This window comes from Musa acuminata, chromosome BXJ1-7 (genome assembly GCF_036884655.1).
Source record: "Musa acuminata AAA Group cultivar baxijiao chromosome BXJ1-7, Cavendish_Baxijiao_AAA, whole genome shotgun sequence".
Taxonomy (NCBI): domain Eukaryota; kingdom Viridiplantae; phylum Streptophyta; class Magnoliopsida; order Zingiberales; family Musaceae; genus Musa; species Musa acuminata.
Genome location: NC_088333.1, coordinates 29,050,387 through 29,063,848, shown reverse-complemented (window position 1 = coordinate 29,063,848; position 13,462 = coordinate 29,050,387). Strand labels below are relative to the sequence as shown.

At 46.1% G+C, this 13,462-nt stretch overlaps 1 protein-coding gene across 1 annotated transcript; it reads left to right on the top strand.

The window, feature by feature from the left end:
- The first annotated feature begins 9,424 nt into the window (after positions 1-9,424).
- LOC135679691 (uncharacterized) lies at positions 9,425-10,594 on the top strand. Its single transcript, XM_065193673.1, has 2 exons — positions 9,425-9,882; positions 9,994-10,594. Exons 1-2 carry the CDS (start codon positions 9,425-9,427, stop codon positions 10,592-10,594), a joined length of 1,059 nt encoding a protein of 352 aa, XP_065049745.1.
- Positions 10,595-13,462: the final 2,868 nt, after the last annotated feature.

Here is a 13,462-nt window from a genome sequence, read left to right as displayed (position 1 = left end):
GAGAAGGTTTCGTCGTAGTCAACACCTTGCCTTTGACGATACCCCTTAGCCACTAGCCTTGCTTTATAGGTCTCTACCTTTCCATCTACTCCGATCTTATTCTTAAAAATCCACTTGCAACCGATGGGTATAATACCTTCGGGCGCATCAACTAGGTTCCAAACATTATTGGAGTACATAGAATCCATCTCAGAATTCATGGCTTCTTACCACTTCCCGGAGTCTATACTCATAATAGCCTCCTCGTAAGTCTGAGGATCAATATCCTCAACATCCTCTCCTCTAATATGTCCCACATATCTCTCAAGAGGATGGGATACTCTATCAGACCTGCGTAAAGTTGAAACTTGTGTATTAGATACCTGAACAGACTCGGGCTGTAGAGTGATGCTTGAGCTTGGTTCTCCAACCTCGCTCAACTCTATCATTCTCCCACTGTCTCCGCCAAGAATATTTTCCTTCTCAAGGAACACTGCTCTCTTAGCTACAAAGACCTTTTGGTCCTCGAGATGATAGAAATAATACCCACAAGTTTCCTTGGGGTATCCCATAAATTTGCATTGCTCTGTCCTTGATTCTAACTTATCAAGGTTATGCCTTTTAATGTGGGTAGGGCAGCCCCAAATCTTAACAACATTAAGATCAGGCTTCTTCCCTTTCCATATCTCATACGGTGTAGACACTACCGACTTAGTTGAAACTCTGTTCAGAAGGTAAGCTGCGGTCTCTAGGGCATATCCCTAGAATAAGATGGGTAGGTCAGCGAAACTCATCATGGACCGTACCATGTCTAATAGCGTACGATTCCTCCTTCTAGAGACACAATTGAGCTGAGGTATATAAGGAGGTGTCCATTGGGATAATATCCCATGGTCCTTGAGGAACTGAGTAAACTCTGTACTTAAGTACTCACCTCCTCGATCTGATCGAAGAGTTTTAATACTCTTTCGAGTCTGGTTCTCTACCTCATTCTTATACTCTCTGAATTTCTCAAAGGCCTCAGACTTATACTTCATTAAGTACACTTATCCATACCTTGAGAAATCATCAGTAAAGGTAATGAAGTAGGAGTAACCACCAATGGCATTAGTTGACATGGGTCCACATACATAACTATTTATGAGTTCCAACAGCTCAGTGGCTCTCTCTCCAGTTCCACTAAATGGAGAGTTGGTCAGTTTTCCACGAAGGCAAGGCTCGCAAGTTGCATATGACACATAGTCGAAGGGATCTAGATATCCATCATTTAGCAACTTTTGAATCATTCTCTCATGGATATGACCTAGCCTACAATACCATAGGTATGCACTGTTCACGTCATCTCGTTTCCTCTTAGACACTTACATTCATGATGTGTGGAGTAGTGTCTTGCATAAACAAACCTTTATGCAATATTCCTCTCGTCAATCTCCCCTCGGCTTTGCTAGAATTTACAATAAATTGTAGATGTGATAAGCAATACTGATATCCAATACCAATGCACTATCACAAAAATCTGACAATTGGAGATTGATCATTAATGTACCTGAAGCTTCTCTAAGCTTCTATTTTGCCCTTTCTGCAAGATACTCTTTGTAGTTCCTCTTCTAGTGCCCATCTTTACCACAGTGGAAGCATTGACCTTTGTCCTTTGCTGGGTCTTTCTTAGCAACCTTTGCTTTACCTGGTTTGCCCTTGCCCTTTCCCTTCTTAAGGGACCTTTCTGCTTTCCTTTTCTTTCTGGTCTCACCAGTGTAGAGAACTGGCTTCTCTTTCTTAATAGTACTCTCTACCTCCCTCAACATATTGAGAAGCTTTTGGGAGAGTCACCTTAAGCTTGTTCATATTAAAATTCATTATGAACTATGAAAAAGAATCTGGTAGGGACTGAAGCACAATGTCCACACATAAGTTATCCCCTAGGACCATTCCCAGACCTGTGAGTTTCTCTATCCACTTAATCATCTTTAGGACATGGTTCTTAACTGGTGTCCCCTTAATCATCCCAGCACGGAAGAGGCTCTTGGATATCTCATATCGCTGAGTCCTTCCCTGTTCCTCAAACAATTTGTGGACATGTAGGAGAATGGATCTGGCATCCATCTTTTCATGTTGTCTCTGTAACTCAGGAGTCATAGAGCCCAACATATAGCACTGAGCAAGAGTGGAGTCATCAATGTACTTCATGTAGCGAGCGATCTCATCCTCGCTTGCCCCTTCTTCGAGCGTAGGCATCACTGTATCAAGGACGTACATGATTTTCTCCACTGTGAGAACAATTCTCAAGTTACGGAGCCAATCCGTATAATTTGGACCAGTGAGGTGGTTGACATCAAGTATGCCACGTAAGGGAATTGAAAACGACATTTTCTAAAAATAAAGATGCAGTAGAAATGAATAACAACCAGATTTTGCAAGAAATAAACTATCAAGATATGGACTTCTATCTTAATATGCTCCAACTATTTTACTAACGAGTCATGCGATACCCTCAGCACATGAAACGGAAGTCTCCGGCAGACTTCTAGTGGGGATCAGGATCCAATCAGCGTCTTAGTGTAACCTCGAGGGACTCGACCAATCACACTAATCCTAAAAGGTAGGCAACTCTTGCCGATCACAACTCCTTGTGATTCCCGTCCTGTTCGGCCTCTGAATCACCATGGCCTCGAGGGACTCGACCAACCATGATGCTCGGTTAAGTCAACACCTTCGTTATAAGATGAGTCTGATTTAATGATATACCCTCGAGGGACTCGACCAAGCATACCATGCCCTCGGGTCACCGGTGACATCTCTATGTCATAAGCAAGATAGCGAATCGTGATATAGGTGAGTCTCGAGGGACTCGACCAACTCATCCTACACCGGGAATCGGTTCCTACTCATAACAATGGAAGGCCACGTGGGTCAATCTAATTGTCTCACGTTTACCGACTTAATATTATCGAGAGATGTTTCTATGATTTGGTCTCCTAATATGACATGTCACACATATACATATTTAATATATATCTACATCGCATGCAAATATATATACATATCTAGTATGTGTATAAGCAATCACACCAGATGATCATGGACCACACAACCTAATATGATTAGGCCCGAGCCAGTAGGCCTAATCACTCACATCAAGATCTATGTGTGCAACGGTGCATCTCGATGCCGTGTGATCGTCCATCTCGTCCTCGTCAGTTCCGTCGACATCTTGATGCATCTCCATACATCACGATCGTCCGTCTCGTGGGTCCCGCTATCGCATCCACGCTTCCGCTGCGCCTACTCATGTGATTACAACTTAATCATAGGCACGCAGGCCCGACAATAAACGAGAAATATAATGGATGCTCGTAAACCTCAATAATAATAATCACAAGTACACACATGTCCATGATCATCCGTCCACACATCATACATCACATGTATAAACAATCATCATCATGTAGGACTACTAGATAATAATAAAAATAATAATCAACTAAACCTTTTAATTAATTAATATTTTATGAAATCAAGGACATGTAGGGAATTTCTCAATTCCTAAGGGTATTTTCGTAATTTGGAAAAAAGACAGAAACTGGAATTTCTCAAATTCACAGGGGCAAAACTATCTTTTTGCCCAAAACCCTAATTCCCTCTTACTACTGCCGCCGCCGCTACCCTGCTAGCGGCGGCCTGTGCGGTGGGGCGAGGGCGGTGCCCTTGCTTACAGGCAGCACGCCCGCTAGCGGCGCTGCCGCTGCAGGTGGGCGCCCCCGCGGGCGGTTCTACCGGCGGGGCAACGCCCTCAAGCGGTGCTGTCCCGCCGGGCGGCTGCCCCTGTGGGGGGGGGTTTCGCCCGCGGGAGCAGCGGCAGGCGCCGCTGCCCTGCGGCGTCTCACCCCGCGAGAGAAGCGGCCGCAGGCGCCTCTGCCCGCAGGCTGCCAGCCCCGCCAGACGCAAGCCTGCTGCAAGCAGGCCGCCGGCCGGCTAGTGCAAACGCAGCCCCTGTGCTGCCCGCCTTCGACTGCGCTACACGCACGCAGATCGAGGGCAGCAACTATTGCTGCCCTTCCTTGTTTTTGCGTCAATGATTTTGATGTCAAAATTCTTCCTAAACACAACACACGCAGTTCAAAATCAATCATTCGCACGAACAACCTGGCTCTGATACCACTGTTGGGAAATCTTGGGGGCGACATCACATGCGCAGCGGAAGAATAAGAAAACAAAATCCCTGATTCCCAAAGAGATGTTCTTCGTCGTGCGAAGATTGGTGCGCAAAATCCGCGAAACTTAAAACTGCGTATAGAGTAGATTGTGTTACCTAGGGAGATCGTATATCCCTGTTTCCTTGCAGATCCTTAGGAGAGGGTGAAGGTGGTCAAGCATCCTCCTCTCTAGCGGTGATCTACACAACAGGGTTGCGACGACGCTCCTTAAAACTCCAGGCCTGCTCTGAGGTGGAGAGGGAGAGGAGAATAGGAAAGGCAAGCAAAGGCTCTAGCCTATGAGGCTATGAATCCCTCCTATTTATAGAGGTCCCCTGTCAAACCCTAATGGGTCCTCCCCTAGTGGGTATTGGATCTGCATCCAATAAGATAAGGGCTCCGTCAGATATCTCATATCCGAACCTCTACTCATCGTAATGCCTACCATATGTGTGTGACCCTCTAGGCCCAATATCGAGCTGGCCGCGAGTCATACATGTTAGAACTCCTTCTAACTCAGTGAATTATTATCTCTGTAATAATTCACTCGACTCATCGACTACGGACGTACTAGGCCACTACGTCGTAGTCCCCAAACGATACAGGGGAATCCAATCCATTAGACCTGTCTGTCCTCAGTTACCGTGTACCTATAGTCCCTCATCCATCTAATATCCTAGAGACCGTGCGAGCATGGTGTTGTCAGACCCATACGGTTTCTACTTGAGTCTCGCTCTAATCAGATTCTCCCGGAGAACTCTTTCTCTCTCAACCCGAATGACCTTGGCCAGGGATTTGTCTGAGCAAGAACACATGGGATATTCCTCTCATGACGCCGAGAGTGGATGATCCTCTATCGACACTCAATAGCCCTCGTAAGGTCGACTACCACTCCCAATGACCAGCTGTACTAGATCTAGGACAGTCAAACCTATAAGTCTGACATCAAAGCGTGGAGCACTCATACATGACATCCTTGGTGTCTCAAGTCTAAGGACCAGATACACCACTAGGACTACAGAATCATTGTCTGATAATAAGGCATTATCAACCATCCAGCATTCCGTAAGCGGATCAATCAGTGAACTCATTCTCCAATGAGCACCTGTACTATATCCCTAGTGTCCCTACACGAGCAGCTATGAGACCAGCTGCATCCATTATATGGACAGGTATACAACACACCAGTCTGTCCGGTTATCATGATGTCTCTCTCGAGATATATATATATATATATATATATATATATATATATATATATATATATATATATGTGTATGTATTTATGCAATAGTTATAAAGTGATATACGCCAAAATATAATAAGCAAAAAGATTCTGTATCAAGTCACACGTGCCATCACTCACGTGATTGGCTTGCTGGGCACCTATAACTAGCACTATGCCACTATGCCGTAGTCCCCATACGATATAAGAGAATTCAATCCTTTAGACCTATCTGTCCTCAATTATCGTGTATCTATAGTCCCTCATTTATTTAATATCACAGAGATCGTATATCGGGAATGGTGTTGTCAAACCCATATGGTTTCTCCACGAGTCTCGCTCTAATCGGATTCTCTCGGAGAACTCTTTTTCTCTTAATTCGAATGATCCTGGCCAGGGATTTATTTGAGCAAGAACACATGAGATTTTTCTCTCATAACACCGAGAGCTAATAATCCTTTATCAACACTCAATAGCCCTCATAAAGTTGGCTACAACTCTTGATGACCAGCTGTGCTAGATTTAAAACTTCCAAACCTATAAGTTTGGTTTCAAAGAGTGGAGTACTCATATAGGACATCCTTGGTGTCTTAAATCTAAGGACCATGTACACCACTAAAACAACGGAATTGTTGTCTGACAATAAGGTATCATTAACCATCCAACATTATGTAAGCGAATCAATCAGTGAACTTATTCTCTAATGAGCACCTATACTATAGCTCTAGTGCCCTCACATAAGCAACTATAAGACTAACTGCCTCCATCATATGAATGAGTATACAACACACTAGTTTGTCCGGTTCTCGATGTCCCTTTCGAGTAACCTATGATCAGGATTATTTAGGGTACGTGTTTAAAGATGAATCGGTCTCATTATCGTGATCTCATCACGATCCAATTCTCATTGCATAGATCAATGGAAATCATAATAAATATGCATATATATAACAAACAATATAAAGTGATAAAATACCAAATAATATAATAAGTAAAAAGAATACGTATTATGTCACATGTGCCATTAAACACGTACCCTAAATAATCCTGATCATAGGTGGACAAAAGAATAGCACGTATGATTAAGATAAAAAAAAATAGCAATGGAAACAAAAGAAACTTACGTGGACAAACTCCTTGGTATCTTGTGGAGTCATTGAACTACCCCAAAAGTATAAATGGAAGAATCCTCATTCTGTCTTGCCTACGGAATTGAAATTGTGAAGTCATTTTTTTCAACTATCCAAACCCAGACTTATGATAATACAATGCTAGTTATACCCCTCCGAGCCAAATAATATGATTGATAAAGTATGAGCAAAAGTGTATCTCTGTAACTTAGTGCATAAATGAGCCATAGTGAAGTCATACAACTCAAGGGTCTAACATCGAAGACTGATGGTTGGAGATGTGCTACACGAGGCTGAAGTCAATAATCTAATTCACACCTGGGGAAACTATGTCCAAATTAGGAAGGTCCATATTATATTGTTGATGAAGTTCGATCAGGACAAATACTCTACAGACTTTGAATATAATACCTCTCAGAAAATATTACTCACAAGGTAAATTCAAAAAACGAAATGACTCTTAAATTACTTCTACGTCTTCGAGAGATATGGTCTCAAGCGCTAGTGGAAGGTTGATAATAGAAATCTCAGGATCAGGTTTTAGGATCTTGGGCTCCATGGTCAGTCCTTCCTCCGTTCCAACGGGGTTGCCTTTGGAGTTTAGCTTCGTCGCCACCCCGGTTGGCTCTCCTTAATTTTCTTAATTTTGAGTTGCCTTAGGATACGCGACACGTATTAGAAGTTTCTTGATTTTGAGTTTCTTATTTATTATCAAACTTGGATGTTTGACCAACGTGCAGCAAGAATGGCAAACTGGCAGGGTCAGACATGCTAAAAGTCAACTTTGGGGTGATACACAGCCCGAAAAGGAAACCCTACTTAACTTGAACTCTGAGGGACAGTGTGGCCAACCCACACAACATGCAATGAGAAGACAACTCTTCCATGGCAAACATATTACAAGTAGACAGGTTCTGACATTTCCCTGTAGGTATAGATTGTTAAGACCTAAGAAAAAGCATAGCTTTCTGCACTAAAATGGGTTCAAGGATAGTGGAAGAGGTGTGGGGTTTGACTGCGTCGTGCAATCCACTGGTTTGGGGGCTTATAAATGGACAAAAGAAAGTACATTGGTGGAATCTTGTAGCTGTAGTCGAACAAGAATTGTTGGCAGTAAAGTGTGCCAGCTCTGCTCAGTATAAAATAGTTTCTGAGTATGTAGCTGTACGTACAGATCCTGACGCAATTGTATAAAAAAAAATGCTGCTAAAAGTTCCATCAACCAGTGCTCGTTATACTGTACATGTATGTGCATTTTGGTTCATGAGGCAGGACAGTCAACAGTTTAAACAGATTACATACATGCAGGGAGATGCTTTGAAGTGTACTAAGATAATAATTAATAGTGTCATCTACACTAATTGTGGAACATAGAAATGATCCAAACAGTTCTAAGCTTCGGTTGTGATAGGACATATCTTGGAACCTACCCTACCACTATTCTCAGTCACATCAGTATCAAGGATAATATGTCGGAGTGTACTCCCGATCAATGCAGATTCCACAAAAGTCGAGCAGCACTGACCAAGTACAACGCTATCCCTCAAAGGTCGGGATGGTGCTGAACGAGTATCACACCGACCCGCAAAGATCGGGTCGACATGACGCCGAACGAGTATAGCACCATCCCGCAAAGGCTGGGATGATGCCCACCTAGTACAGCGTCATCCCACAAAGGTCGGGATGGCACCGACCAAGTATAGCGCTATCCAACAAAGGTCAGGATGGTGCCCGTCGAGTACAACATGGTCCCGCAAAGGTCGAGATGGCACCGACCGAGTACAGTGCTGACAGTAATAAATATGACAGGTACGACCGGTTCCCTAGGGGAGGATAAGAACTCCTCGTAGGGTCAGCCAAAAGAGAGTTTTGCCACTAAGTTCTAATAAGATCTTTGGAGGGGTCGAAGTCGGGAGCCCCTTCCTGACCTTGACCTGTGTGCAGGGACCGGAGGCCAAGAAGCAAGCGGTCAACCCAAGGGAGTCCCTGACTTTAAAGCCAGAGCCCAAGCCCGAACCCGCCATACTATGATCCTCACCGATCGAACACCGACGTGGATGATCCTGTGCATCCGGGACTGAACCAAGCCGTGCCAGCTTGCTCTGCCATGGTGTAAAGGATCACTATCATTTTGGCGCTAGAAGGAGGGCCCGATGACATAGGATCAACCTCAACCGGGCAACCTGACTAAACACTTGGGCAACGACCGCCTTCCGACCCACTCAACCCCTAGGCTCGGGGAGCAACACCCACCTCCCCCCAAACAGGAGGCCAACATAGCAACCCCGGGGCACTACTGGAGGCTGTTCACTGACCCGGGGTTATCGCCCCCAGGAATGGTTGCTGCTTAACCTTTCATCTCCGCTGAGGCGTTCCTCAGCCTGATGCACCAAGTTCAAGTCCTGGCGAGGATGATGCAAACCATCGTTCCCTCATCTTGCCTCCCAGATAACTCTCGACACTCCTACTGACGCCACAGCGGGAGTTGCTACCCCCATCTCCCACACTCTCCTGCACCACCCCTGGCTCCCCGATAGCTCACGATGATGACTGTTGTCGTGTCGCCCGAATGACGACTAAGCCCGAGACTGATGCCTGCGTACGACGCGTGAAGCCTTTGACACCCCCGCACTAGCAGCCTCGAGCTCGAAACCCTATCGTCCGACTCGGCAGACTCCCTCCGGGCACAACTGCGCTTGGTAAATCAGCGCTTGGACGAGGTTCAACATGGGTTTCATAAATCCAAGGAGGAGCTCGGCGAGGCCTCTTCAGGAGCAACGCCTTTCACACCCGAGGTTTAGGACAAGCCAATCCCTCCAAGCTTCCATCTCCCTGTTCTCGAAGCCTATGATGGCAGCTCTGACCCAACGGAATATGTCATCGCCTTTCGGGCCCAGATGGCCCTATATGGTACTTCTGACGCCCTCATGTGCAGGGTGATCCCCACCTCGCTCCGAGGCCCAGCTCGGATGTGGTACAACCGTCTCAGACCGGCCTCGATTGCTTCTTTCAACCAACTTGCCAAAGAGTTCGAGCTCAACTTCATGGCCAGTGTGCGACTAAGGCCATCCGCGGCTCTGCTTCTCGATCTTAGCCAAAAGGACGACGAGCCACTTTCTCATTTTGTGACACGTTTTGCTATTGAAATCTGGGGGCTGCCCGACACTCACCCTTCCTTAATAATGCATGCCTTTCTAATGGGAATCCCTTCTAGGTTCTTCTGGTTGCTGGTCGAGCGACCTCCTACAACCATCCCCAAAATGCTTCAACGAGCCAACCAATATGTGGCCACCGAAGCATTGGTGGCGGGAAAGCGGGAGGAGAATAAGAGGTCGCGACTAAAACCGACTCGAGGGTAGCTCCCGATGCCACCAAGAAGGAGAATCGACCGACCCGATGCGACACTCCCAAGGCCCCCACTCCCAGCTTTGAATTCCTCCAAGACTGAGATATTCTTGCAGATCAGGGAGAGAGGACTCTTGAAGGCCCCAAACCTGATGAAGGCACCGCGCGAGCTCACAGACCATTCAAAGTACTGCCAGTTTCATTACGATTATGGACATAACACCGAGGAATGTTGCGACCTCAAGAATCAAACTGAAGAACTCATACGCCGGGGGCATCTAGGACACTACATTAGGAGGCCATGCAAAAGGTCTCCTTATCCCTCCAGGCCAGTCGAGAAGCAAACTGACATGATCAGTGGCAGTCCGACGGCAGGAGGAGATAACATGGTGGGACGAAAGGCTTATGCCCAAGCAGCCATAGAGAAGAGCTTGAGGCAACCCCAAGTGCCCGAGATCACCTTCTCGACAAGAGAGACCGAATACCCGGAGCATGACGATGCGCTAGTCATCTTGGCCAGGATCGCCAATGCTCGGGTTAAAAGGATTATGGTGGACACCGGGAGCTCCGCCAATATCCTATACTTTGGTGACTTCCAAAAACTCAGCCTAACCAAGGAAGACCTCGCCCCGAGTCAATCGGCACTCACCAGATTTACAGGGGATTCCATCTCGTCCCTCAGCACGACAGTCCTACCGGTCACCCTGGGCGAGGGCCCGTAGGTCAAGACGATCATGGTGACCTTTATGGTAGTGGAACTCCCCTTGGCATACAACGCTATCCTAGGTCGCCCATACTAGTCATAGGTGCCCGGCAAGCCAATCACGTGAGTGATGGCACGTGTGACTTGATACAGAATCTTTTTGCTTATTATATTTTGGCGTATATCACTTTATAACTATTGCATAAATGCATATATATATTGTGATGTCCTTGGATTTGTGTAATGGGAATCGGATCGTGATGAGATCACGATAATGAGATCGATTCACCTTTAAACACATATCTTAAATAATCCCGGTCATAGGTTACTCGAGAGGGACATCGTGATAACCGGACAGACTGGTGTGCTGTATACCCGTCTATATGTGTTAGGATCGAGAGCACTAAGAGGGGGGGGGTGAATTAGTGCAGCGGAAATCTTACAGCGATTAAAAACCAAAAGCTGCGTTCGTTCAAAAACTATTATGATGCAAAAGCAAATTCTCAGTTTGTATCTAAGTGCAGTTTGCGTCTAAGCGCAGATTGCGTCTAAGCGCAGTTTTGCGTCTAAGCGCAGTTTATGTCTAAACTCAGATTTACGTCTAAACGCAGTTTTACGTCTAAACACAGATTTACGTCTAAACGCAGATTTACGTCTAAACGCAGTTTTACGTCTAAACGCAGATTTACGTCTAAACTCAGATTTACGTCTAAACTCAGATTTACGTCTTAAACTCAGATTTACGTTTAAACGCAGATTTACGTCTAAACGCAGTTTTACGTCTAGACGCAGATTTACGTCTAAACTTTGAAACTCGTTTGTATACTCGCAGAAGGCAGTATGCAGTTGAAATCAAGACGTAAACGTGAACTGAGATCTGATGATTGAGCGAGGAAAGCCGATTTACGTCTGAATGCAGTTTTACGTCTAAATGTTAAAACTCGTTCGTAAAATTGTAGAGGACAGTTTGCAGTTATCAATAGGATCAAAATGTAAGTGTAAACTGCAAAGAAGCTCGTTCGTAAAAGCATGGAAGACAGTTCTGCAGAATCAAACGTAAACGTAAACTGTAATGTATGAAAATACGAATTTACGTCTGAATGCAGATTCGGAAGAACAGCACTTAGAACTTGTTCGTGAAAGCGCAGAGAGCAGTAGTAATGAAGGAGGTTTGCAGTAATGATAAAGTGCTCGAAAATAAACGCAAACCAGAGATTTAGAGTGGTTCGGTCAGCCTTGACCTACTCCACTTTTGGCTTCCTCCACCGACGAGGTTGCCGACGTCAACTAGGGGCCTTCCTTCAATAGGCGAAGGCCAAACTGCCCTTTTACAATTTCTCTCCTTTTGACAGGCTCAGGAGACAACCTTTACAGACCTTTCTCTCCTCACTTTACAACTGAAAACTTGAAGAACAGAAGGAGGAGACTTAAAGGCTTTACAACACTTTTGAGCTCTTAGAATCACAGAAAAGATCAAGATTTCGGTGTAGGTCTGTATCTTTTCAGTGCTGAATGGGTGGGGTATTTATAGGCCCCAACCCAGTTCAAAATTCGAGCTCAAAACCATCAAATCCCGGAATTCCGGGATCAGGCGGTTGCACCTCTTGACTGGAGAGGTTGCACCGCCTGGCAGAGCTCGAAGACTGAGCTCAGGCGGATGCACCTCTCTGTCAGGGGTGGTTGCACCTTCCTGCCAGAGCTCGAAGACCGAGCTCAGGCGATGCATCACCTGTCCAAGGAGGTTGCATCACCCTGCCAGAGCTCGAAGACCGAGCTCGGTGGTTGCACCTCTCGGCAGAGCTCGGAACTTGAGCTCTAGCGGTGCTACCTCTTGACAGAGGAGGTTGCACCGCCCAGTCTCACTTGGAGACTGAGCCGTGGGCGGTTGCACCTCCTGGCTGGAGCGGTTGCACCGCCCAGTCTCGCTGGGAGACTTAGCCTGGGCGGTTGCACCTCCCTGCCTGGGCGGTTGCACCTCCCACAGCTACTTGGGTTCGAATGGGTTGAATCATTCGACCCAACTTGAGTTCTTCAGGGGCCCAATTGCCCCAGGATTAAGCTAATGGGATCACCTCCCATTTCTAACTTAATCACCGTGCTAACTACGATTAAATCTAAGACAAATTCTGCAGCTCTGCTTCGGTACGTCAATCGCTTCTTCCGGCGAGTTTTCGGCGAACTTCCGTCGATCATCCGATGAACCCTCAGTGATGCTTCTGCGGACTTCCGGCAAACTCCTGGACTTTGCGACGATCCACTTGGCGAGTTCCGACGAGCTTCGCTTGGCAAGCTTCTGGACTTCTCGGATCTGTTCTCGCTGAACCTCCGACGACCGTCCGAACTTCCGTCGAACTCTAGAACTCCCAACGTGATCATGATCTTGACTCCGGCGCAACACCTGCTGCTTGTCTAACTTTCATCGTAGTTAATCCTGCACAACAAAACAAAACTTCGATCGAGACAATTAATCCTAAGCAATTAACCAAGTTGTCCGATATGTCATTGGTCCCTCGACGCTTCGTCCGATTCTTCGGCGCATCGTCCTCTTCTGCAGCCTATTGCCCAATCGGCCAGTTGACTCCGCAACTCCGATATCCTTGGCACAATACCCGCTCTTCTTGGCCCGATGCCCGAGTTCACGGCCCGAAGCCTTCTGTCGATACGTCGACCGATCCACCGGCCCGACGTCCAATCTTCTGACATGTTCCTTCGGCACAACATGATGTTCCTGCTTTAATTGTCTCATCCTGATCGAAGCATCCTGCGTCACTCAAAACGCAGATTAAATCATAAACATATATCAAGTAGTTTCATCATCAAAATACGAGATTCAACAATATGATGGATGCAGCTGGTCTCATAGCTGCTCGTGTAGGGACACTAGGGA